The sequence below is a fragment of the Myotis yumanensis genome, unplaced genomic scaffold, assembly GCF_028538775.1.
Source record: "Myotis yumanensis isolate MYYU_CA2020_CCGP unplaced genomic scaffold, mMyoYum1.0.hap1 SCAF_2, whole genome shotgun sequence".
Classification (NCBI taxonomy): Eukaryota; Metazoa; Chordata; class Mammalia; order Chiroptera; family Vespertilionidae; genus Myotis; species Myotis yumanensis.
The window spans coordinates 160,886,293-160,913,123 of NW_027223753.1; the positions used below are offsets into that span (position 1 = coordinate 160,886,293).

Below are 26,831 nucleotides of genomic sequence, written 5' to 3' on the forward strand. Positions count from 1 at the left end.
TATCTCATTAATAATTTTTATATTGATTATATGTTGAAATGATAGTATCTTGGGTATATTGGGTTAAATTTATTAAAATTGCTTTCATTTGTTGTTGTTTTTTAAATGTGACTACTAGAAAATTTAAGATCACATATGTGGCTCACATCACGTTTCCATGGACCAGTGCTGTGCGAGAGAACAGTTCTGTGGCCCCTTCACTAGGGAAAAAGCTCCAAAAGGGCAGGTACCATGTCTCTCCCCTGGTCTGCACCAAGCCTCTGGGACCCGTCCTCTGGAGGTGGATGAGGGTCGGGGCTGGCTTCAGAGAGTCTTCCAGGGCTTAGACTCGGGTGCAGCCCATTGCATAAGGTCATGAATGGCCTTGTCATTAAGGTGCTTGTCCTCGTGGAGGATAGCGCATGTTTCTTGGCCCTGGTTACCAAATTGGAAATCAGATGAGAAGCTTCCTCCTCTACTCTCCATGCAAGGATTCCCCCCCCTGGAAGTAATTCTCAAGATGCTAATACCAGGTTCAAATATTACAAGGCTGCCATTTGCCAGTGCTGCACTGATCCTTACACAACCCTGTAGGGTAGCCATTTGCTCCAGCTTACAGAAAAGGAAATGAGGCTCCAAAAGGTTAGAAATTTGTGGAGCTCAAATCCAAGACCATTTGATAACACAGCTTTCTAAAGTTGACCACTAGGGGGTCAAAAGGCTGCATAAATGAATTATACTCAACTCCAAGACCTCTGCTCTTTCCAAGTAAGAGCACAGCAGAGAGTTGGCAAGGAGGCAGGTGGGCTGCTAGCTCCCCACTGTAAGAGTTAGGGCTAGCGTGGCACAGTAACAAGTGGGCCTTTCTAGGCCTGTGGTCTATGGGTGGTCCCAACCCACACACTGGCTGAAACTGGCCTCTGATGCAGAAGCAGAATGTGTAGAGAGGCATTCACAATTAAAGAGGCTGCAGCCTTTAGGCCATTCTATCTCCTAGAGGTCATACAACATCTGAAATGGTCTGGGCCTGAGTCTCCCCAAATTAAAATCAAAGGGGAGGGGCAGGGTTGGGAGCCTCAGCCTTCTCTCCTTCTGCTACACCTCTCCTGCCTTGTTTCTGCCCCCTGTCCTGAGTATCATGAAGGACTGAAATTTTTCTTGCCTAGTTGTGACATCAGATCTAATTTTCTCAACAATGGGAATTGAAACAAAGGTGTGATATACCTCCCTTGCAATCCTAACCTACTCCACTCCTTTAAATTAGATCATAGAAAACCAAGGCTAGCCCGAGTTTTAGAGACCACTGAATTCAAACACTTTATTCTATAGAAGCAGAGGTCCAGGGGTTTAAAGTCACACATCTGACTGGTAAAAGGTGGGAACAGAAGCTTAGATCCTGGCTCATAATTGCCTATTTCCCCTGCTCCAAACTGAATGTCAGAAATGGGGTGTTATAGGCTGAATTTTTGTGTCCCACCCAAATCCATAATGTTGAAGCCCTAGCCCTACTACCCCCACTATGACTGCATTTGGAGACAGGGCCTGTGAGGAGGTGATTGAAGTTCAATGAGGTCATAAGGTCAGGGCCCTAATCCAATAGGGTGGTGCCCTTATAAGAAGAGGAAGGGACACTGGAGATATCTCTCTCTCTCTCTCTCTCTCTCTCTCTCTCTCTCTCTCTCTCTTTCTCTCTCTCTCTCTCTCCCCTGTGAGGACACAGCAAAAAGGTGGCGATCTGCAAACCAGGAAGAGTCTTCACTGGAAGCCAAGCCCTATTGGACCTTGATCTTGGACTTCCAGTCTCCAGATCTGTGAAAAAATAAATTTCTATTATTTAAGCCACACAATCTGTTCCAGCAGCCCAAGCTGATTGATACAAGAGGATAAAGTAATTTTTATTTGTGCGCCTTCACTCAAAGTGTGGGCATTGAAAAATGCACCATGTAGGGGAAAGAACAGCACCAGATTGGCTGAGATGAGGGCCACTCAGAGACTCTGACCGGGGCCACTTTCCATCTGGAATGCCCTCGCCCACAGGCACTTGAAGGTCATTAAAAGGAACAAGTCGCTCAGTTAAAGAATTTGGGGAAACTATCCAAACTATGCATGTTCTGTTCTGTGAAACAGTCTGTCCTCCTATGATGCAGGGAAAACATTGTCCCAGGTGCCCCTTGCCCCCTTCTGGAACCTTCCCTGGTTACCTGAATCCTCACATCTGGTATTTCTGAAACCCAGGTTGGGAGGAACGTCTTCTGAGAGAGGAGAAAGTGACTCTGACCCTCTGGGATATAAGCCCTTAAAAAGGCCTGGGCGGGTCCAGGGAACCTGGTCATCATCTGAGGGCCTGACAACCCCCACATCCGTCCGAAATCAGGTGTTTGAGCATCAGCCTGCAGCCTGAACTGGACGTGTCCTCCCCAGTGAAGTGCTTCAGCAAAAGAAACAGCTTTATTTACGGTCAAATGTTTACTTTCTGGAAGTTTTAAGTTGAATGGAATTTTAAGTATTAAGACAAGAAAAAGACAAAGTAACTCATCACTATTAGCATATTGGTGTGCTTATCGTAAATATTTTTTTTTGAGTTTTTACAAAATTTTTTATAATGGGCATGTATTACTTTATAGTGATCAGTAAATACTGTTCATTTATTCTCTAAATATTTCAGCATCTCTCATGAGCCAGGAGGTTTTCCAGATGCAGGAGATACAGCAGTAACAAGGTCAAGCCCCCCTCCTCCAGCCTCCCCAGCACCCCAGAACTGGGCAGAGGGGATAATACAATGTGAGTCCTAGAGGAGAAGATTCAGGTGGAGTGAGAAATGGAGAGTCCTGGGGTGGGCTGGTCAGAAAGGGTTTTCTAAGAAGGGGACATCTGAGCAGAGACCTGAAGGAGGTGAGGGGCTGAGTCAGGTGAAGGGCTACGGAAAGAGCGCTTCCTTTAGATGGGAACTGCAGGGCAAAGGCCTGAGGCTTGGCCCCAGGAAGAGCAGAGGGCCAGCGTGACCGTGTGGCATGGGCAGGCGAGGAGTGGCAGGAAACGGTCTGGAGAGCCAGGCAGAGCCGACTGGGCAGGGCTCTGGAAGGAGTCTGGGCTCTGTCTCCGTGTGGAGAAATTGATAGGAAGATGGAGCAGGACAGTGAGGTGATGTGTAGTTTGGCAAACACTGTCTCCTGGGATGCCTCCCTCGTTTGTAGGAACCACATTATCCCCATTAGACCAAAAGGTCCTGTCCTGGCCGGTGTTGCTCAGTGGTTAGAATGTAAACTGTGCACCAAAGGGTTGAGGGTTTCATTCCTAGTCAAGGGCATGTACCTGGGTTGCAGGTTCATTCCTGGCCCCCTTTGGGACACATGCAGGAGTCAACCAATCAATGTGTCTCTCTCACATTGATGTTTCTTTCTTTTTCTCTCTCTGTCTCCCACATCCCTCCCTTCCCTCTAAAAAAAATCAGTGGAAAAAAGATCCTCCTGTGAGGATTAACAAAATAAAAGGTCCTGAGTTCAGGGATGGATGCACTTTCTCTTGTGGGTTCCTTTCCTAAGAGAGGGCTGGAGCAGGAACTATGGGCCTTGGGAAGCCAGACAGCTCCGACCAGGGCTCTCACCTCCTGGGACTCACCTTCTACCGTCAACTCCACTGTCACCTGGCGGGCACCGCTACCATTGGTGGCTTCACAGGTATACTTTCCCTTGTCCTCCTCCCGGACAGCATGAATCACAAGGCTGAAACTCCCTCGGATACCACAGTCCAGCAGGAAGCGGCCCCCACTGGTGATGGTTTGCCCATTTCTGTGCCACGTCACCTGGGGCTCTGGGTAACCCCGGACCTTCAAGAAAAAGAAGAAAGTGTAAGAGCTTATATTTAAGGAGTACTTCCTGTGTGCCAGGTACTGTTCTGAGTCCTTTACATGTGTTAACTCATTTATCCTCATAGCAACCCTTGAAGCAGATACTATTTTCATCTCCATTTTAGAGACGAGGAAATTGAGGCCCGGGAAGTTTGGGTAGATTTCCCGGGGTCTTGAAGGTAGAAAGTAGCAGAGGCAGGTATCCTGGCTCCAGGGCCCACTACACAAGAGCCTGGTTGCATATGAGAATCACCTGAGGGAGCTTTGAAAAATACAAATGCCCATGCCCTACCTTGGACCAGTTAAATCAGAATCCCAAGGGGTGGGGGTGAGCATGGGGAGTCTAGATCGGTGCTTCCTACTCTACGATGTAAATAAAATACCTGGGGAAATGCAGATTCTGCTTCGATAGTTCTTGGGAGGGACCCGAGCCTCTGCAGTTCAGACAAGCTCTCAGATGATGCCGACGCTGCTGGTCCCCAGAACTCACATTGAGGAGCAAGGTCCCCAGAATGGCACCACTAGCCACCTGTGTGAAGGAGCGCCTGAAAGGTGGCCCTTCCTAATGGGGTTGCACCATGAGCATAAATTAAACACCGGGTTTTGCAGATTTAGTATGAAAAAATAATGTAAAATATCTCAATAATTTAAAAATACTGATTACATGTTGAAAAGATAATATTTTTGACATGTTGGATTAAATAACATATATTGTCAAAATTAATTTCACCTGCCCTAGCCAGTGTGGCTCATTTGGTTAGGCATCGTCCCGTGCACCTAAAGGTTGCAGGTTTGATTCCCAGTCAGGGCATATGCCGGAGTTGCAGGCTCCATCCCTGGTAGGGGGCATGGAGGAGGCAGCTGATCAATGTTTCCCTCTCACATCGATGTTTCTCTCTCTCTCTCTCCCTCTCCCTTCCTCTCTCTAAAAATCAATGAAAAAAATCTTTAAAAGTATTTAATTCCTCCTGTTTCTCTTTACTTCTTAACGTGGCTACTAGAAAAGTTACTATGACATACTAGTAAATGCACTGCATGGGGTTTCTATTGGGCAGTGCTGCTCTAGACCGCTCAGTCTTTCTCTAATAATAGTAAACACCTAACCTCTGTTGAAGGCTAAGTATGTTAAGTAAGCACTTCTCTAAGTACTTGATGCACCTGAGCCTCAAGAGTGACTTGTTCAGAGCAGCGGTCACCAACCGGTGGTCTGCAGACCACTGGTAGTCCGTGAGGTCTGAAAGGTTGGTGACTGCTGGTTTAAGGAAACCTTTGGAGCAGCAGTTGACAATCGGTGGTCCGCAGACCACTGGTGGGCCATGAGGTCCAAAAGATTGGCGACCGCTGGTTCAGAGGATATTTCCCCAAAGAGAGGCAAATGTAGACAGAGGTAAATTTCAAGGAAAGAAATCACTTTGAGTTTCAAAGAAAGTTCCCCAAGGGCCCTCAAACCCCTAAAACTCAGCAGGCCCTTCAGAATGGACTAATCTTTGGAGGAGCAAGGCTCAAACTGGCCCATGGATACACAGCCTGGGATCCAGAACTGGGGGATTTTAGCACTGGAAATGCACAGAAGACATCACAGAAACCTCTTGAGAAAGACAATGTTTGAATTACAAAACATGGTAGCAATGGCTTTTACTTATGGATCCACGCCAAGATGAGAGAAAATGAATGCGGGTGAAGCAAAACCAGAATTCACTGATGACCCCAAATTGCATTCACAATGAAAGTCCTCAGTGACCTATACAATAATCCTCCCCACACCCCCCAGCAAGGTCAGAGGGGGTGCTCTGTCAGCATGTGGGAGAAAGGGGGAAGGTGGCGTGTGCATGCACGCTGGGCATCCTAACATAGTTAATTCCCAAAGCAGCTGAGGAAGAAAGACTGTGAAAAGCAGCAGCAGTCATCTTTGGGCTGTGCTTGCTGCCCTTCCCAGGTTCCAGCCCCCAACTCATCCTGATACTCATTTCTCAGTCACCAGGATGTAGATATCTTCTTAGGAAAAGAGGCCTGGAATCACAGGTAATGTCCCCAAAGTAAATGATGACCCTTCTGTGCAATTTTATGAATCTCACAAGGCCTGCCTCTCATCCTTACTAATCGGTAGTCAGGCTTCAGTGAAAAACAAAAAAACAACTCTCCAAATCATTATTACCCATCTTATTTGTGATTTTTGGAAACAAACAAACATCTCTTTCCTATCAAAATCTATACTATAGCCTGGCTGGCATAGCTCAGTGATAGAGCGTCGACCTATGAACCAGGAGGTCACGGTTCGATTCCCAGTCAAGGCGGATGCCCGGGGTTGTGGGCTTGATCCCCAGTGTGGGGCATGTAGGAAGCAGCCGATCAATAACTCTCTCTCATCATTGATGTTTTTATATCTCTCTCCCTCTCCTTTCCTTTCTGAAATCAATAAAAATATTTTTTAAAAAAAATCTGCGCAATACTCATGACGGAGACTGACTTCCTGTGAGGGGATGGTTATTCTGAAATCCCTTCCCCCAGAGGCAGACAGGGATGTGGGAAGCCACTGCAGCCTCACCAAGGCACTGTGTCCCATCTCAGGCTGCCAGGACCACATCAATTCTCCCTATATGTAAAAGCCTAAGTGACCTTTAGGACTAAACGACTAGAACGACCGGTCGACTAGTCAACCAGTTGCTATGATGCGCACTGACCACCAGGGGGAAGATGCTCAACACAGGAGCTGCCCCCTGTTGTCAGTGCACTCCCACAGCCAACCCACCTTGACCCCTTCTCCTGACCAGCCCCCCGATTGGCCCTGATGGGGGGCCCAGCTGGCCAGGCTGAGGGACCCCACCCATGCACGAATTCGTACACTGGGCCTCTAGTCTATTATAATATGAAACAAAGAACAAACAATAGTTGTCTCTGGGTCTCTCCTCTTTTCCTTTTAGTTAACTATTATTCTCTGATATTTCTGCAAACACACCTGAATTTTGTAAAATAGAAAAACAATTTTCCCCATGTTGCTTGCTGTTAAAAGGGTCGCTGGCAGGTAAAATAAAACAAAACAAAACAATTTAAATGAAAATGTGTTCCTTTTATATTAGTCTGACTACATAATGAATATAAAGCACAAACATTTGTAATGTGTGGAGGCCCTCAAAGTACTTAAATCTAGCAATGGGAATAAACACACTGCTCAAATAAACTTTATGTGCGTTTGAAGATGACAAATGTCATGTACCTATATACTAGGGTGTCATCCTGTGGCACTCTCTTGGCACAAAGGTTCACACAAAGGAATATTAGGCAACAGTGATTCTGTTACAGCACGGCTCTCCTGTTAAAGCATATTTTCCGGAAACAAAGAAGGAAAAGAAACCCTTCCCTATGGAAGGAAGCCCTTGGGGAGTCTGGTCATGTAGTGAATTTGCAAATCATCATTATCTTCTCCTCCACCCCATTAGGCAGGGCCAGCCTAATCCAGAAGAGGATCACCGGCCTTCTGTGAGCTTCAGAGAAAGGAGAGCACTGCAGCTGGGCACAGAGAAATCATTAACTGCACCAGAGGCGTCCTAGCATTCCATTAGCAGGTACGCTGACCCCCTGCAGCCGTGCCGGCTCTGGTGGCCCATCGGTGCCTGGGACATCAATGATTAACTGGGGACACTGCGTGTTCTAGACCTCAGGGTCACAGCTCCCTCTTTCCCTTTCAATTTTCCTCTCATTTCACTCACTCACACACACACACACACACACACACACCCCTGAAATGTCCTGTTAAAATAAATATTTAGGGATTTTTAAATATGCTGAAACTGGCACCTTAGAAAGCTGTAGTGTGCAATGGGACTTTTGTTCACTCTGCATCCAAAGCAAAGGCAGGAATTTCGGTGACCTTGCTCTATTCCAATGTCTGAATGATTTGCAGCTCTAGTTCTTTCCCTCCCGATATGGGGAAAACGTGTTCAACCACTACTTAACATGACGCAAACATTATTCCGCTTTAAGGAAACCCATTTTTATTGTCTGCCCTCTCTCCAGGGCTCCTAGGTGGGGGAGGGAGAGAAGCCTGTGCTCACATCCTTGGGGTGCATGACAACAGCCCTGCCCTCCCTGGGCGCTTTATCTGCCTTCATCACAGGCCTTCGGCCAAGAAGCCGCAGCTGGTATTTTTACAGCCTGGCCCAAGACCACACTACTACCCCACTGATACTTTAGTTTTCAGAGGGCCTCCACATACAGAATCTTATTGGATTCTTGGAACACCATGAGGAAGGTGTCTGGGATTGGGTTCCCCAAAAGCAGAACCTGAAGTAGGGATTAAGGGAACCCTAACTGCAAACCCCTAGCCAACAATCACAGCAGCCGGAAATGGGTGTACCCGCCTGGTGAAGGGGTCTGGGTGGAGCACCACAGCACCTGTGACAGCACACAATGCCCTTCACACTGTTAGCCCGGAGAGCTGAGGAAAGAGGCCCGGAGAAATGGATGATTCACCAGTGATCTCACACGGCAGATTAAGTGGCAGATCAGGACAATGATTTTGGTCTCCAAGCTGAGTGGTTGTCTCTCTGTGCCTCGTTGTAAATTCATGTTTTTGGTGAGACAAATATTATAGAATCCAAAGCATGGATAAGTGTTTATCTCCAACAGACCCTAAATCTCATCCGGGTTAAAGCAATCTCTGCTCCCACTTTGGGAAAAAGCAAAGGGTTCACAAAAGATATGGCCATGCCACAAGCAAGTCTTGGGTTATTTGCTAATAGAAACAGGACGGTGCTATAGACTGAATGTTTGGGTTCCTCCAAAATTCATGTGTTGAAACCTAAGCCCCAATGTGATGGTATTGGGAGGTATTAGGATGAGACTTCCAGGAGGTGATTAGAACCTGAGGGTGGAGCCTTCATGAACTGGATTAGTGCCCTTATAAAAGGAATCCTAAAAAGCTCCCTTACCCCTTTTACCATGTGAGGACACAGCCAGGAGACAACCATCAATGAACCAGGAAGTGGGACCTCACCAGACACTGAATCTGCTAGTGTCCTGATCTTAGACCTCCCAGCCTCCAGAACTGTGAGAAATAAATGTCTGTTGTTTAAGCCACCCGGTCTATGGTATTTGTTACAGCAGAAATACCCAGAGGGTCTAAGATAGACAGGGTTGGTGCTATGCGCGTGCCCCAGACACCCCTAAGGGAGTCAGTGTGGTACAGAGAGGGGCCAGGCCTGGGTCCTGGGGCTGAGCATGGCTTCCTACTGCTTCAGGCTACGGTCCCTCCCATGTCTGAAGGAGTGTGGGTCTAAACAGTGACCCACTTAGCTTCTACTGGAAGATTCTTTCCTCTCCCTCCAGTCCCCTCTGGGTCCAGCCCACAGCCTCAGTCCCCTCTACTCCTCCGTAGGGGAAAACCAAGTGACCGCAAGGAGAAATGCTCAGGAACGTGAATAGGCAGCCCTGACTTTTCACCATAATGAGTTTTTGGAAACGGCCCCAAAGAGGGTCATTTTAAGAAGAATCATGTTTTTGCCACAATAACCACATTTAATTGGAGGTTGTGTTCTTGAACAAAAGCCCAGGATCAAATAAATCAAGGGCATCCCGACAACTTGTCATAAAAATAAAGATATTGTAACCATAACCCCTGTAATAATTTAAAATAGTAAAACTGTGCTCCAGCTCTATAAAATGTCCTCAAAAACCTTTATGGCCTCAGAAGGCCTTTAAAAGGAATGGGGCTCATTGTGTGTGTGGTGGATGGTGAGGAGAAAGCTGGGAGGCAGGCGGGCAGCTGCTGCTACCTGACACCTACCTTTTGTACTTGAGGGACAGTTATTCAGGACCTGGTGCTGTCCTGAGATTCACTTAATGATGAAAAGGGAAACGTTCTTAAGGGCACAAAGCCTCTTGATATTCCTCTGACATGTGTAAAGGGCTTTCAGCCAATTCCAAGTTGCCAGGACAGGCTACCAGAGCCTGGGGCCAGAGCAGTGGCAGGTTCTCTGTCTCCACAACCCCTGCAAGACCCAGAGCAACATGCCTGCTGTCGTCTAAGACTGATGAGGGGCGGAAGGGGGTGATTTTGCTGGTTTTGATCATCTCCTACATGTCATTTGTTCCTGGGTGGGCCTTCCCCTGTGTGCACACTGCAAGCCAGCACAGCTGCAGTGCACAGCTGGGCAGGAGGTGCAACTGAGGCTCTGCCCACATCGGGATGGAGGGAGACCAAAAGGAGAGAAAGCAGAGCTGAGCTGAGGCTGGGGTGAGACAGGCTGCCCACCAGGACGCTGGGGAGCTGGGAAGCTACACAAAGACGACGTCAGCAGTGAGCTGAGGAATCCTTAGGGCCAGGAACAGACTCGAGGAAGGGCACCAGTAAGTATTTATTTGAATCTTGCTGAGCACTTGAATCGATGCTGGGAAAGGCTGAGCCTGGAGGATGGGACATTAAGGAAACCTGTTGGACAAATGTGCCCCCAAGCTAGACAAAGCTGATGCTGCCACATGATTGTCCACATGCTTATAGCTGCCTGTAGCACATTCCTCTGAACTTCTTCCCATTTCAAGGCGGCTTCGTCTATAATAAATAAACTCTATGATAAATGACTAGAAAAGATCTGGTGATTTAAAATAGAAAAATAAAGGAAATAAACCCAATCGTGCTGAGGAATGAGTTGAAAAAGAACCCTCAGCCCCATCTCTGAGTATAAGCTCATCCGAATAATAAATAGCCGTGGAGGCACAGAAAGAAGAATGAAAACACTAACAGCCCCCAACAAATTAGATCACAAAAAATGCCTATAAAACTTACATCATGGGTACAGTAGGAGAGTGAAGAGTGAAGGGTGAGCTGTGGGCATGACATGAACAAGCTTAGGGTCTGTGTCTGTGTCAGCAACTGGCACACCGCCCATTGGACAGGCAGCAACTTAATTAAGGCTTTGAATAATCCCGTTGCCAACTGTCAAAAGCCTTAACAGAACCCACAGAATCCATCAGGAAGAGATCATACCAGCTAAAAACAGCAATTAGTGAGAGGCTTAAAATGCTGGATGCTGCCTGTCCCTAGTCCAACTTGTGAAACAGTGAGGACAAAAGTGGTTCCATAAAAAATAAGCTCAGGAGGTCGAGAGCCATTCCTCAAACTAGCACAGCAAATGCCACGTGGGTCTTCAGGGTCAGATGCTGAAAAGTCTCTGTGATTGGCCACTCACTTTCTAGGGCAAGTTTCCTTTTCCTATGGCCCAAGACACATATACCCCCACACCCCGACATCTGCAAGTCTGGGAATTTCTGGTTTCTCCCACTGAGAGCACATGGCAGATTCTGGCTGGGCGGCCTTGGGTTATACCTCAGGCTCTTTTGAATCTTTCAAAAACAAAGAAGATCTATTTCCTTTTATCTAGATTAGGATTATCAATGCATGAAACTTTTTTATTCCTTTTTAATGATATAAGCACCTAAAAGCCTTTGAAGCAGTTCAACAAAGTAACAGAATTGTACGTGTAATGGGGAACCTCTCACATTGACATTTTCTTAAATTCATAGTTTTCCTATAAAAACTAGTGTCCCTCTGTGTGAACCCCCAGATCCTGTGGGAAGGCTGTGGGATTCCTGCCTCACCAGGAACCTCTCTACACAAAGTCCTGGGGTCTGGCTTTATTCCCTCTTGAGAAGGCTTCTAAGGACACAGCATCTGCAACTGGTAAGGCTGGCCCCAGAGCACGCTCTCCTGTTTCGACTACCAAGTTGAGATATTCTCTCAAATGTATTAAAATATTAATATTAAAGTGTATTAATAAGAGGCATCATAGAGGTTTAACAAATTAGTGGCATCATAGAGGCTTAACAAATTAGTGCTGTGGCTTGTGTTTTCTTTTTAATTCCTTAAGAATCTTCTGCCAACCTTTTCCCATGTAAGTGGCACACTCCTCCTTTGAGGAACAGCTCCTTCCCCCTATTCACCTCAGGTGAGTCTGGTGGGGTGTGATTAGGTCATCTGCCTTCTGGCCAAAGTACCTGGACTTCAAAAATGAGCATATGATCCAAGGCAGCCAATCAGAGCTCTTCCATGACATTTTAAATTAGAACAAAGGGAGGCCAAATTATCTATTTTCACAGGGATCCCAAGCTGGAAAGACACAAGCCTGAAGCTGTCTGTAGCCATCTTCTCCCATCCCTCCATTTTCTTGCTCTCACCCCAGAAGAGGAAGCCATCTACAAGGTAAGCCGTCATATACACAGTGAAGAAGAGAAGAGATGGAGGCACTGCCCGACAGAGCTGTGGCGGAATCCAGATCCCCTCAGTTGTAGGAGGCACTACATCTCTATTGCTTACCCCAGATGAAGTTGGCTTTTCTCACTTGCAAACAAGAGTTCTGACTAATGCAGGAAGGTATATGGTATCTGGAATCAGACTTGTGTGTGGGTCCTGGCTGCACTGATCACTTGTTGCCTGATCTCAGGCAAGTTAACTTATCTGGCCCTCAGTTTACACACCTATAAGATGGGATGATACCAGTATTCACTTCCATGAAAAGTTTATTATCAAATGAAATAGCACAAGTACAACAGCCCATTAATACATTCTAAAGGTCAGATCCATCTCCTTTTTTCTTCAGAATAAGTAACTCTTTAAAATCAGGTCCCCCAGAATCCACTCAGCTTCCAGCTTTGTTAACAGCGTGAAACTGTTTGTGTCCTGAGAGATACCAGCATTTGTGAATTTCTGGGCTTGCTGAGCCTCCTCTTACACAACTCACCTTCAAACAGGCAACTTCAAGGCATCACACTCTTCCATAAAAACTGAACATTTTGAGAACAACTTCTGCTTTAGCTGATCTGGCTTATTATTTTTATTTAAAGAGTAAACCCCCTTAGAAAAGTAAGTTTTGTTTTTATGCAACATCACAAAGCCCACTTTAAACAAATATCCAGTCTGTAGTTTTGACTGTCCCATCATTCCAGTCCTGTAACATCATGTGCACCTTTGAGTCTCATGATGTGCACCTTTGAGTCTCTACCATCCCCTTGATTTCTGCCTCACTGACTAATGCAGCCATGGAATTTCAAGGGCATGAGTGAGTGCTGGGAAGGAAATCAATCTGGGGCAATAAATCTGGAGTTCCTGGCCCGTCATGGCTGGACCTGGAGAGAGAGAGAGAGGCATACCTCACTGACAGAAGGGATGGAGCAGAGGGCTCCTCCCCAAACAACACACAGACCATTTGGCAATGCCTCCTCACCCCTCCAACAGCAGAGCCCAGATGCAAAAAGATGGAAACTGGTCACAGGTTGTACCGGGAAGGTCCTGTCCTATGAGGACTCTCTGAGGATATAAAGTAATTCTGTTTAAAAGCAGAGGTGGGCAAAAGTAACCCAAGGGTCTCAACAATCCAAGAACATCTCGACTTGGTTCCCTTGCCTTAAATTCTGATTTTTGGTCTTTCCAAGCTGCCCTCTGACCCAACACCTGCTCCACATGCACATCCCCACACGAATGTGTATTCTGCTGTAAGGGAGGGGATGTGAGCAGGTGGGGCTTTGGAAGTAGGACCCTTCCTGCTGCCTGAGCATCTCTGGGATTCTGGCACAAGGGAAGAAAGCAGCCATGTGAGTTTGCTGCTTTATGGCAGAATGATTTCCCCAAACCCTAGGTGCCCAAAGGCATCCTGATCTGCATGGAGAATCCATGTCTGACTCTCTGCCAGGCTGAAAAGCACAATAAACATGATTTCATAAATTGTTTTTATTCTCACCAAGACCATACATATATATGGTCAACTGGTACTATAAGTCATAACAACAACAACAACAACAAAAACAGGACTCTGTTCCACTCATCCGCGCCTCCCCCTGCCCCCCAAACTTCTACTTCCTTGAGGCCATCATCTTCAACTCTTTTTGGGTTTTTTTTTAGCCATTTCCTCTGGTATTTTCTTCCATATTTCTAAACAAGAGCCCTTTACAACTACTGTTTTATTCTTTAAAATTTTACACATTATTTCTTAACTCTCTGCATAGATTATGTATGAGATTTAGCTCTCAAATCTCCCTCCACATACACCCTTCAGCTATCCCCAATAATTACATCATAATTTTTATGTCAATGTGTTAGTGTTTGCTTCACTTAAACGATGTGCACTGCCAAGCTGCACAGTATATAACAATTACATTTCTTGAACTTTTCATTATTCATGAAGTTAATAACGGTCATTCTTGTGGTTTTCTTAGTGAACCCCCAACTTCTTAAGAGAACTATCAAATTCTCAGAAATGGTCAAATGCATCAGATAATGAATTCATCAGTGGCTCTATATTTTTCCCCTTTGGAGTATCCCTGAAGTATTCTATCATCCTTCTCCACTCGAAACTGGATGCTTTCTGCTTCCTAGGCTAGATGCAGGAACTTTCATTAACCTCTCAGGGATTTCTTGGCATGTGCCACCATTTTGGCTGAACAGCTCCTCCAGTGGTTTCTTAAGAATGAATGAATAGAAGCCTAAAATTTTAAAATCTGGATTTTCTGAAAGTGTCAATATCCTACCTACATACCCAACTTACAGTGTGTCAAAGAATGGAATTATAGATGGAAAATCTTTGTATCTTCAGAATTTTGCAGGCATTACTTCATGACATTTGAAGCACTGCTTCTGGCATCCAATTTTGCTGTTGAGAGGTATAATGCCATGCTGATCCTTGCCCTCTGCACTGGGGTGTGTGTGTGTGTGTGTGTGTGTGTGTGTGTTTTCCTTTCAAACTTTTAGGATCTTCTCTTCCTCCCTGGCAATCTAAAATTTCATGATGATTTGCCTTGGTGTGGGTCTGTGTTCACTCATTGTGTTGGAACCTTGGAAATAGGTCTTTTCTTTATTGGCATTGCACATCTTTCCATTTTAAAGAGTTTTTGTTTTGACAATTTTTTCTCCACTGTTTTGTACTATGTTCCTATGTTCCCTATGAACCCCTATGAGTTGGATATTAGCCCCACTAGAGTGACCTCTACATTTCTTCTCCATCTCCATCTTCTTGTTCTTTCAAGGGAGAGTGCCTTGATTTTATCTTCCAACAAGTCTTTTGAAGTTAAAGTTATTATTTTGGCTATCATTAACTTCAAAAAATTCTTTCTTTTTCAGTTTTTCAAAACTGTTTTGAATAATCTCCTCTTTTTGTTTAATGGAAGCAACATCTAACCTCCGAGGTAATTTCTTTGAAGTTTTCCATTTTCTGTATTCTTCTGGTCTACTTAGATCCTTTTTTGGTTCTTTTTGTCTGTATCATAACAGAGGCTTCCCTCAGACATGTGATGATCCTTCACTGATTTTTCATATCTATATATATAAAATCCTAAGCGACTGGTAGACCGATCACTATGACATGCACTGACCACTAGGGAGGAGGCAGATGCTCAAAGCAGGAGCTGTCCCCTGGTGGTCAGTGCACTCCCATGGCCAGTCAACCTCCCTTGGTCCCTCCCCCTGGCCAGCTGGCCACGATCGGCCCCTATTGGGACTGGGCAAGGGACCCCACCCATGCACGAATTTGTGCACCGGGCCTCTAGTATATGAATAAAGACATTAAAAATTCCATGCACACAAGTGGGGGCTTTTCAACTTGTCAGACCTCCAGTAGAATAAATGGGTAAAACCCCTCAATTGTTGGTATCTACGGATCTCCTTCCTTGAGATGATCAGTTTCCATGAAGAAACTATACTTTCCCAATTTCCTGTTTTGGTGGTGGTGACACAGTAATTAAGCCCGAGGAAAGGCCATTAGGGGTCTTATTTCAAAATGCTGCTTTCACTTAGCCCTTCTCCATTTTGAGTGGAACACCTCTCCCCTGCCTATAGCTGTGCCTTGTGTCCAGGAGTTAAGAGATGGTCAGGTTTAGTGTCTTCACAGAGAAGCTTCAATCCTTTGGAGCAGGGGGAGGAACAGTGTGGTTTGGCACATGGAGGGAGTGTGGATGGGGACCTGGGTCTAACTGCTTCTTATGACACACTTTCACTAATTCTCCAGTTTTCAGCTTCACTCGATAACCCAGGCTTTGAAAGGACTTGATGTCTCTAATTCCTCAGCCTTTTCAGGAATTCTCTGGCACAAGCAGGCTTACTTTTTCTTATTGCCCACTCCCCTAACCACAGGCATAGCACAACGCAGAACGCTGAAACCCAAATCAGCCAATCACCTATCAGCTTTCCATCATTCATCAATCTGTTGACATCTCTTATCTGCTGTTGTCTCTCTCCCATTCTATCTGCCTCTAGGGTTTATAAGTTTTTTATAAAAACTCATTTTAAGGATGCTTATGATTTTTTAAAAACTCAGATAATAACATGTTGGCAAGGATGAAGAAACTGGAATCTCTGTGCATTGCTGGTGAGAATGTGAAATGGTGCAGCTGCTATGGAAAACGGTATCATGTTTCCTCAAAATTACCATATGATCCAGCAATTTTTACCTCTATGTAAATATCTCAAAGAATTGAAACCGGAGGCTCAAAGAGGTATTTGTACATCAATCTCCATAGCAGCATTAGTCACAATAGCCAAAAGGGGGAAGTGACCCAAGTGTCCATCCATAATGAATGGGCAAACAAAATGTGATATATGCATACAATAGAATATTATTCAACCTTAAAAAAGAAGGGAATTCTGACACATGCTACAACATAAATGAACCTTGAAGACATCATAATGAATGAAATAAGCCAATCACAAAAGGACAAATGCTGTATGATCCCACTTGCATGAGCCACCTAGAGTAGTCAAATTCATAAGACAAAAAATAGAATGGTGGTTGCCAGGGGCTGGGAGGAGGGGTGAAAGGGGGAGTTGTTGTTTAATGGGTAGAGTTTCAGTTTTATAAGATGAAAAAAGCTTGAGAAATGGATGGTGGTGGTGAGAATTGTACAACAATGTAAATGTACCTAATACCACTGAACTGTGTACTTAAACATTGTTAAAATGGTCAGTTTTATGCTATGTATATATTTGCCACAATAAAATAATTAATGAACCATATTTGTGTGTGTCTCTATTTTTGAATGCTGTTTTGTCTCAATCATCTGTATGTTTACCCTTTGCCAAATACTACATTGCCTTTAATACAATAGCCTTATGTTAAGTATTAAAATGAAGAAAAAGAAGTCTGAAAAAATATAAATCAGATCAAAGTCACTTCGATATAAAAAATTTCCAATTTTATGCACTAATAATAAAATCCAATTAGCATGGCTCACAAAGCCCTCTGAAACCTGGCCCTGCTCTCTCTCTCCCACTCTGTCCTTGCCCACTGCACTCCTGCCACACACTGCTCCTCTCTGGGCCAGGAGATAGGATGAAGACAGCGGGGTCTCCACCCAGAGTGGCTCCCAGGCTGTTGGATGAGAGGGTTATGCCACCAACCAGAGCATGTCCAGTCAATGCTGCGGGAGCACAGGGGAGGGTGGGGAGAAGCTCCGTGGGCTGTTGTTTAGAGTTGAGCAGGAATCCCAGGCCACTTCCCACTACAGTGCTCTGCCCCAAGGAGCTGGGGTGGCCTGACTGAGAGCACTGGGTTCACAGGAACCAGCCATTCAAGTTTGACTAGACAAGAGATGGTTGCTGACCTCATGTCAGCGGCTCAGGGACCCCACACTGAGATGGGCTCCAGGAGAGGTGGGCCCAGAAGGGTTCCAGGCCAGGGCAGTGCAAGCACAGCCAGGAGGAGCCTGGGGGCTCCCTCTCCAGCCCCCTCTCCCTCTTCCCCCCAGTCTTTCTCCACAGACAGCTCCAGGCTAACCAGAGCCTGTCTCTTCAGTCACTTCTGCCTGATTTACAGCTCCTGCCAACTTTATTCCAAGCAGTGCAGTTCTTGTACAAGCTATTGTTGGGGAATTTTAGGGAAGGGCACAGGAAAAACAGAAGGAGTAAATGGCAATGACCCTTGAATAAGGTCCTATTGTGAGCAAGCCTTTGCTTGGTGCTTCTCTGGGTGTTTGTTGGTGGCATGTTAAGGGAAGGGGCGTGCCAAAGGGGTTTGAGTCCTAGTGCAAAACACACATTTAAAACAGATTTAAACATTCCAGTCTAAGCCATTGAAATTTATTTTCTGAAGAAGCATCTGGAAAAATGGAGGGAAAAGCTGCCCAGTTATTTAGTAAAAACAAAACTCAAACTTTCCTTTCCCCTTCCTGCCAATGTCCCTTTCAACTATGTGATCCTCAGGGACCCACAGGGGCTGGGACACAGCTGGGCTGGCACAGAGCTTCTTCAGCCCCAGAGGGCCCGGACCTACAAATGGCAGCTGCAGTCACTGATTGGAAGGCTGGGGTGCCCCCACTCCCAAAAGCTGTGCGTACAGGCTTAGTGAAGACTGCTTCAGCCTGACCAACCCTGGCTGGTAGAGGGGGACTCAAAACCAGCCAGTTTCCCAGATTGTTACAAGAGAAGCTTGAGGGTTTCTCGTGTTGGGAGCTCGGCAGCCCAGAGAGCCCTTCTCCCACCTCCTAATCAGGCAGCCTGCAGAGAGCCTGGGCATCTGCACTCCTCTTCTAGACACACACAACTATAAGAAATGAAATAAGTGCCCCTCCCCTGTCAGACAAAAGCTCTAGTTCCCGATCTGGTCTGAGGAGCTGTGGGCGGGGCTCGGCCTCTGCCTCAGTGTGGTGACTGCTCGGCCCACCGGCTCAGAGAACTCCAGGTGCAGCCTGAGCTACTGAACAATGAGGGGAGGTGCTGGCAGGCGCCCGGTCTCCCTACGGAGGGCCTTTACTGAATTAAGCAAGTCAGCCTCAGTCTCCTCCAGGCCTGAGGGGTGGGGGAGAGGTAAGAGCTGTGGGTGTCAGTCCCCTGGGAGTGTCAGAAAGTGGCAGGGAGAAGCTATTCCTCGTGAAGAATGGCGCCTGTGGGCTGCCTTCAGGAGAGCAGGCTGCTGGGAGAGGCCCTGGCGGCTCCTGGGAAGTGGCCTGGTTTGTACTCTGTGGGACTAGAAGGATCTGTAAACTTGCTATGACCTTAGAGGGAACATGACAGCCTAGAAAAGCTTAACATCTACGGCCATTACTCACCTTCTCCGGGAGCCCCTAGACTGGGAATGCTGCTCACACTCCCTGCCGCTCAGCGACTTCCCACTGCAGCCACTTCACTGACACTGGTGCTGCCACAGCCTGAGCAGGTCAGGGGCTTCCTGTCCCTGAAGCCAAGGGGAACCAGGCCAGTTTGTGGTGCAGAAGGAATGGGTAAGCCTGGGGCCCAACAGCCCTTCTCCTCAGCAGTAGTGTGAGAGCAGTTTTTATTTCAAAGCCGTTTTCTGTCTTAGAAGCCTCACAGCTGGGTCCAGGACCTGGGTCCCATTAGCAAGGCGGGTGTTCTTCAAAGTGGGAAAAGCTAAAGCTGCTTGGCCCTTCGTTTCTTTTGAATTGATTTTGCTGTCCAGCTGAGTCATATGAGGGGAGACCCATGGAACAAGGGGAACACTGACCCATATGACTCACCCGGGCCTTCTCTCTGATAAAGACCCCTACCACCACTCAGGGCTCAGGCCACTGGGGCTCCTGACCCCTGGCTACAGGAGGGCCTAGTTACTAAGCAGACTTGCAGATTGGGTACTGGGGGGAGAGCTCCATCCCTAAGTAGGGAGTATCTAAAATAATAAAAGCGTAATATGCTAATTAGACTGGACGTCCTTCCGGATGACCTTCCAGATGAACCAGGACTTCGAGGGAAGCCTGGGTCCCCAGTGCCAGAGGGAAGCCGGTGCCAGCAGCCAGGGCAAGGAAGGCCTTCTCTTGCACAAATTTCGTGCATCGGGCCTCTAGTTTATAAATAAAGCTAAAAAAAATCCTAAAACTAGGGCTAAATGCCAATACAGCCAATTCTCACTTATCTCCCTGCTGCAAAAGATCATGATAGTTCTATTTCTATTAGTCCATAGGCTGTGTCATGCCTCAGAATTCCCTCCTAATGTCTTTCTTTTAAATGCTCACCATACAGTGTTAGGTGAACAAGACAGATACCCTAGAAATGTGCAATGCTAGTGGAACCAAGCAAGAAGCAATCCTGAGAAGCTACACCCTTCCCCTCTCTGCCCGCTCCTCCAGGGCTACTCACTCCCTCTCTAGTGAGTCTCCCCAATTATTCAGCCCCCTCTGATTTCTCGTACCTTCACACTATTATCTAACGTGACCACATTTTTTAAAACCAGTAGGCATTTATCTGATCACAGTGCAGACTGTTTAAAATCAGGCCTGTCCCAGAAAATCTGAGGCAACTAATCACCATTACATCACCTTTCATATTTCTTTCTGCCCTACAGCAAGCCCAGTGACCATATGTTCCATAAAAAAAAAAATCAGGACACATTATCTAACAAGAGATTTATGGGCAGCCTCCAGGTGCAAGAAGGAGTTGGTGTTATAAGTCTCAACATTAAAATATTGGAACTCCAAGGGTATTTGGATGACTTTACTGGAAAAAATGAGAATATTCTAAATCAGAATGGCTCACAATAATCTGAGATGAGAATTTCTATACCAGTAACAGTTATACTTTTGTTTATTTCAGACACAATTGGCACAACTCCCTACAAGACTCTGAGTTACTCAAGAGAGGGAACTAGACATGACACCTATTTTAAAGTTCTCTCCATGCCCAGCATGGCTAGTAAAGCCACTAGGGAGTGGAGGGTTGGCTGATGTCTCTCCTCTCCAATCTTTATGTCCCAGCTCAAGTGTATTTTCACAGACACCTCTCTTGATTTCCCAAACTAGGTCACACTGCTATGCTCTCAGGGCACCTTGCATTCTTTCTTCAGTGGGTCTCATCAAAGTTTATAATTCACCTGCATGCATGGTCACTCTCACCTGTCTCACAGCACTAGACTGTAACTGCCTGTGGAAGGGGCTGAAATGGTTTGGCTCACCAATGAATCACCAACTCCTAGCACACAGCTTGGCACATAGTAGGTGCTTGATAAGTATTTTTAAATTAATGATGTGGTCTCTCTGGTAAGTCCCAGGAGCCCATATTTCTCCTTTACATTAACATTTTTATTAACTACTTAAATGAAGACTGCAAGGCTGCTCATGAAAACTAAAGTTGGCATCAATATTGAGGTCATAACCAAATCAACATTCTAAAAGAACAAAAGCCCAAATAAAAAGAAACTTAGGAGAGAACAAATCCTGTGAAGGCTCTAAATCATTTAGACAAAATTGAAGTAGGGGGCATCTCATGTGTAAAAGGAGCTGGGTAAGAGTTTCCGAAACATTATTCAGTCTTAAGCTATTTTAACAGAGGGAGCATGATGTCTGAGCAAGGAGAGGGCAGTCCCATTCTGCCTGACCACCACTGACAGGACCCTTCCAGGCACACATGCCACACGTTAACAGGGCGTCGATGAAGGGACTCATGATCTGAGGGGATGACAATGCCTACTGCCCAACTGGCACCTTACAGGTAATCAAAAGATGTCTACTGAAGCACAGAAAGACTAATGGATGGAAGTGAGTATATTTAGCCTGGAATAAAGCACAATAAAAGAAGGACATATCTGTCTTAAGTATTATGAAGAAATCTTGTATAAAAGAGTCTATGTGTTGTGTAGCTCCAGAAGGCAGAACAGGAATGAATGGGTCCAAAGTCTCAGGAGGCAGATTTAGGCTCATACGAGGAAGGATAACCATGCTGAATAAATAGCCCAAGGGGCCAAGTGTAACACGGGAGATCCCCGCCTTCAGAAGTGTTCACAGTGAGGCTGGATGTCGTCAAGGCAAGACTTCAGACCCTCGACGGTACCTTCCAGCCCAGTCCTAGTTTTCTAAGAATTTATCAGAACTGAAAGCATAAGTGAGAAAGAACATGAAAGAAGTATTTCACTTATACTTTAAGTAACCTTTGGGCTATAAATAAGAGCTTGGAATGATCTGTTCCTTGAAGGGTTTGATGAACTCACCCACAAAACTATCTGGATCCAGCACATTTTCAGCAGGAATTTCCTCAACCTTTCCGGTTCCTTTCACTAAACTTTTCAGGGTTTCAGCTTCTTTTTTAGTCAATTTTGAAGGTTGCTATTTTCTTATACAACATCTATTTCTTTCAAGATTTCCAAGTGCATTATCAGAGTTGAACATGAAAATCTAATTTTTGTCAACTCCATATTAGTGGTTAGAGTCTCATTTATAAATTTTCAGTATATTTTCTGTTTTCTTTGATTGGCCTGGTTGGGTTTTCCTATTTTAAGACTAGTCCTTAAATTTATTCATTAATATTGTGTTTCTATATTGTAATTAACTAATTTATGCTTTTATATAAAGATTTTGCTTCTGCTTTCCATTAGCTCGTTCTACTCTCTGATTTTGTGAGTTGAATGCTTAGTTCATTAATTTTTAGTATTTTTTGTTCAATAAATAAATGCATGAAAGGCCATGCATATCCTCTGATATTGACTTTAGCCACTTATAAACTAACTACTCAAAAATTGTTTTCACATCTAGTACCTATTATCAACTAGAAAAAGCAAACACACACATATGCTTCATCTAGGAATAAGTTTTAAAAGTGCGAAGGTCCCATATAATAAAAATGTTCTGAAAAACATGAGTTCTTGAGTAAATAAAAAGGAATACTCTGTCCTTGGATTAAAAGTAATCAATTGGATTATACTATTAGATATGGCAATGGTAAAAAGCTACACTAATTCAAACTATTTTGGTACTGATATAAGAATATACATACTGATTAATAAAGCAGCCCCAAAAAATCCTAAAACAAACTCTATACATAAGACATTAGTACATGATAAAAGTGACTTCAAACAAATGGGAAAAAAATGGATTATTCAGTAAGTACAGATAATTTGGGGGGAAAATAATATTTAGAATTCCTGCCTCAAACTACATACCAAAACATCCATTTTTATTAAAATGTTAAAAGTTAAAGAAGAAAAACACTAGAAGAGATGCAGATGTAATCTTAGGATTCCAAGCATGACACCAATGACAGGAACAATAAAGATATGTGACCACTTAAATTTTAAATTTTGTACAAAAGCAAAATTATGACCAAAATGTAATGGTAAACAAACTAGAAATAGCTGAATTATATACAGATACAAAAGTGAAAGATTTTAATACATAAAACATTTATATGACTAAGTAAAAGGAGCACATAAAGAAAGACATAAAGGATATGTAAAGAAACTCATGAGGTAGACAAATATATAAAAATGTTTAATTTAAAAGTAATCGAGCAAATGTAAAATAAAATGTGGTATCGTTCATTAAAGTTTGTTAATTTAATAGGTAAAGTGATTACTACTAGTAGTGATTACAAATCCTTAAACACTGCTTATGCAACAATTTAACCTTCATCTTTCTTATCTATAAAATAGCACAGTAATGTTGATCTTAATGGCTATCTTAACAATTCAGAAATAGGTATAAAAAGACTTAAAAAGATTCAATAAGTCTAAGACCTGCCTTTGGAATTATCAAAAATACCCATGATGATGGATGTAAGTCTATTTTATGTAAAAGATCAAATATTAGAAATCCAAATGTCCAAAACATAGTCCATCTAAAATAATTATGGTAAAACAATAAGATAAAACACTATTCAACTATTAAAAGTTATAATCTTGAGGCATGAGAAAATATTTAACTATTGAGTAAAATGGCAGCTGACAAACTATAGTTATTTAATATGCATAATATGATATTGATAACCATATATATTCTCCCTGTTATAAAAGAAAAAATTCAAAGGAAACCCATATAAAATTAAATAGCTACTATCTCTGGTTGGTGGTATTATCTTCTTTTATATACCTTTCTATATTTCCAATTTATTTTTTTTACAATGAAAATATTTCACTTTTTAAAAACTTACCTTACTGAAGTTCAAATTACGTAAATTTGCTGCAAGCACATTTATATGCAAGTAAATAAAAGAGAATGGCTGTGAGTAAAAGTCCCCCCAGAAAGGAAGACTTAGGAAATGGCACACCACCCTTGTCTGTGAGAAATTTCGACTGTGCCCTGGCTGGGTAGCTCAGTTGGTTAGAGCATCGTCTTGAAACACCAACGTTATGGGTTCAATCCCCGGTCAAGGCACATATAAGAATCAACCAATGAATGCATAAATAAATGGAATAACAAGTATCTATCTCTCTTTCTCTCTCTCTCGCCCCTCCTTCCTCTCTCTCTCTAAAATCAATAAATACAATAAAAAGAAAAAAGAACTTTTGGCTGCAATAGGCATGGCCTGTGATCACTTGGCAGTTAGCAGCTTGCTCCTGGAAGGTCCTTTGCAGCAGGGGTGGTAAGGTTTCTGAGGGGGTGCTTTGAACAGTGTCCTCATTTCCTAGCTGGTGTGGAGAGGGCTGTTGAGAGGACTTCAAAGGACAATGGCGTCCATCATCACTTGCCCAGCAGGCAGCCCACACCCTTGTCCAGAGAACTTTGCATTGGTTAACTCATCCTGCAAGGACTGAAGTCAGTGGTTAACTCCAAGCCCTGAAAGAAATACCAACTGGCAGTCCTGGCCAAATCCTCTCTCAGGTTTAACTGGTTTCGATCTTTGAGCTGGAGTCTGGAACGAGGCAGAGTCACCCCTAGTCCGCAGCTGAGGCCGCCAGGGCCTTGGCAGGGTCCTGGGGCTGGGCTCCATCCACAGAGTGAGACAGCTCTGGGGCATGGAAAAGCAGAGGCTGGACGCCAAGTGCCTCCCAGCTGTTTTCAATAAGGCTCCACTTCTGAGGTTGCTGGCAGACCTCTGGAAAGATCTGAACCAACTTCACATAATGTTTTCCATCAAACCCACACTTAAGTAATATTCTCTTAACTCATGAACTGCACATGAAACCTTTTTCCTGTCACTTCTCAGCTCCTCTCCCTGAGCAACCTACAAGCAGGTCAGGCCGGGGTTACAACGCTTTTGCAGGGTCAGCGGAGACCACAGCACAGGCCTCGAGGCACTTACCCAAGGACAGAGGGGTTGGACATTTGGCCTCACTACATACACACCACATTATGTACCTCATTTCATTTAAATCCTCCCAATCTCTTAGGAGGTCAGCCTTACCATGCTAATTTTACAGGAAAGAAAAATAAAGTTCAAAGAAGTTAAATAATTTGTACAAGGTCCCTGATTTCATGTTTTTTCCCCGACAGCCTTGCGAGGAAGTCAAATTAGGATCATGGGCAAGAAAGTTCCAGATATCAAAAGGCTCTTCCAAGACCACCTCATCTTTTTCAAGATATTTTGCCAGGGCACCCCCAGGGAGTATTCTCGAGGGTACAGTTAAGTACCACATCCTTATTTTGCAACTGAATAAATGAATGACTCCGTGATGCCCTGGGATGGATCCCACCTTCTCCACGAGGCCTTCTGAATGCTTCTTGCACATTTTATAGTATTTAGTCTCTGACCATAGAGCACAGGGTTTTGTTCACCAGTGTTGGTTCTTTCACTCACTCCGCCATGGCTTATAGAGCACCTTCCCGGTACAGTGCTAGATATTTGTAGGAGATACAAAGATTATTAAGGACTAATCTCCACTCAGGGAGCACCTATTCTTAGAGGGGATATGGAGAAGACAGCTTTAACACAGATCTGATCCACTGAACATGGTAAGTGAAAGTGTGTGCTTACACTTTATCACTTCAATCAGGCTGCATCAGAGCTTAGTGGGGGAAAACTGAGCGTTCTGTGCAACACATCTCATAGGACCAGCCCAGTCCGCACCTGCCACACACCCACGTTAGTCAGTGCAGCAGGGGGGCCCCACCTTCGGAAGCCTGCTCTCTATTGGCGGGATAGGATCCACCCATAAGGGCTCCTCGTCTAGGACCCAACAAAGACAAATTGACAAACACAGTCTGAATAAGGATTATTCAAACGGATAGATTAAAATCAATGAATATGCGGGCCAAGAGCTGATGTGCGTAGAAGAGAAGATAAAAACAACAAATTGTTGTTCAAGGCTTAGCCCTGTGTGATTGGAGGAGTCGCTGAGCCTGAAACTCCGTGTCTGACACCAGGACAGGGAAGCTGGCACCAGGAAATTAAGCTGGAGAGCGAACAGACAGATACTGGGAAGAATCAGATGAAAGGCAAGCCAAGGCAGGAAGAGCTGGTGGAGGGGTACAAGATGCATCTCTCAGATCAGGGAGCACATGGGCCGTGCCAAGTGGTGCTCTGTCTCATCGCTTACTGATGGGAGTGGGAGAAAAGATGGGTTTAAAAATGCCCAGAGCCTTTGTCCTAGTGATCCTGGGAGGCAACTAATCAATCCCAAGGGAATAGTAAATATGGAATTGAAAGCTTTGCCTATGAAAATGTTCATCAGAACTTAAGTTATAAAAGGAAATACTGGAAACCATCTAAATAACCAAGAATGGAGGAATGATCCAGTAAATGGTAGCGTATCAAACTTAATGCAGTATTAGACGAACAGTGATTAGAAAAACAAGATGCTGGGTGGAAGAAAATAAGACACAAAACAGTATGAACAATTCTAATTATGACTAAAAGTTACTAAGCACTTACTATATTAGATATGTAGCAGAGATAATTAATTTAAATAATGCCACAATATAAGTAATCTATCAATTTTATAGACAGTGGGGTAGTAGGGAGAGCTAAAGTGACTTAAAGAGTCACTAGGTATATTACTCAAGATCACAGCTAGTGAAGGATGTGGCTGAATGCAACTCAAGCCAAACTCCAAGCCTGCCACCCTCCAGCAAGCCACCTCGCCCCCAATAAATACTACAATTTTCCCTACACTGACAGCAAAGAAACCCCAGCTTAGCAAAGAAACACAAGACAGAACTATAAAACAAAATTATAATAGTGGTAATATAGCAAAGTAGAACCATGGGTAGTTTCATTCTTTCTATTTTTGCTTGTCTAAGCTTTCTCAAATAGCATATTGTATTTTTTCTTTCAAACATTCTTAAAGTAAGATTTTTAGAGTGGTGCTTTGGGTAGATCAGTGATCCTGACCCTATTACTAATATGCCTACCATCTTATTAAGCAACAACTATGTG

The 26,831-nt window shown here is 44.4% G+C and overlaps 1 protein-coding gene across 1 annotated transcript in view; it reads right to left on the minus strand.

The window, feature by feature from the left end:
• Window positions 1-26,831, minus strand: part of MYLK (myosin light chain kinase) — a 166,415-nt gene that overhangs the window by 122,356 nt on the left and 17,228 nt on the right. The window contains exon 2 of the mRNA XM_070406351.1: window positions 3,598-3,805. Within this exon, the coding sequence (XP_070262452.1) occupies window positions 3,598-3,805 (208 nt within the window). The remainder of the gene's footprint in view (window positions 1-3,597; window positions 3,806-26,831) is intronic.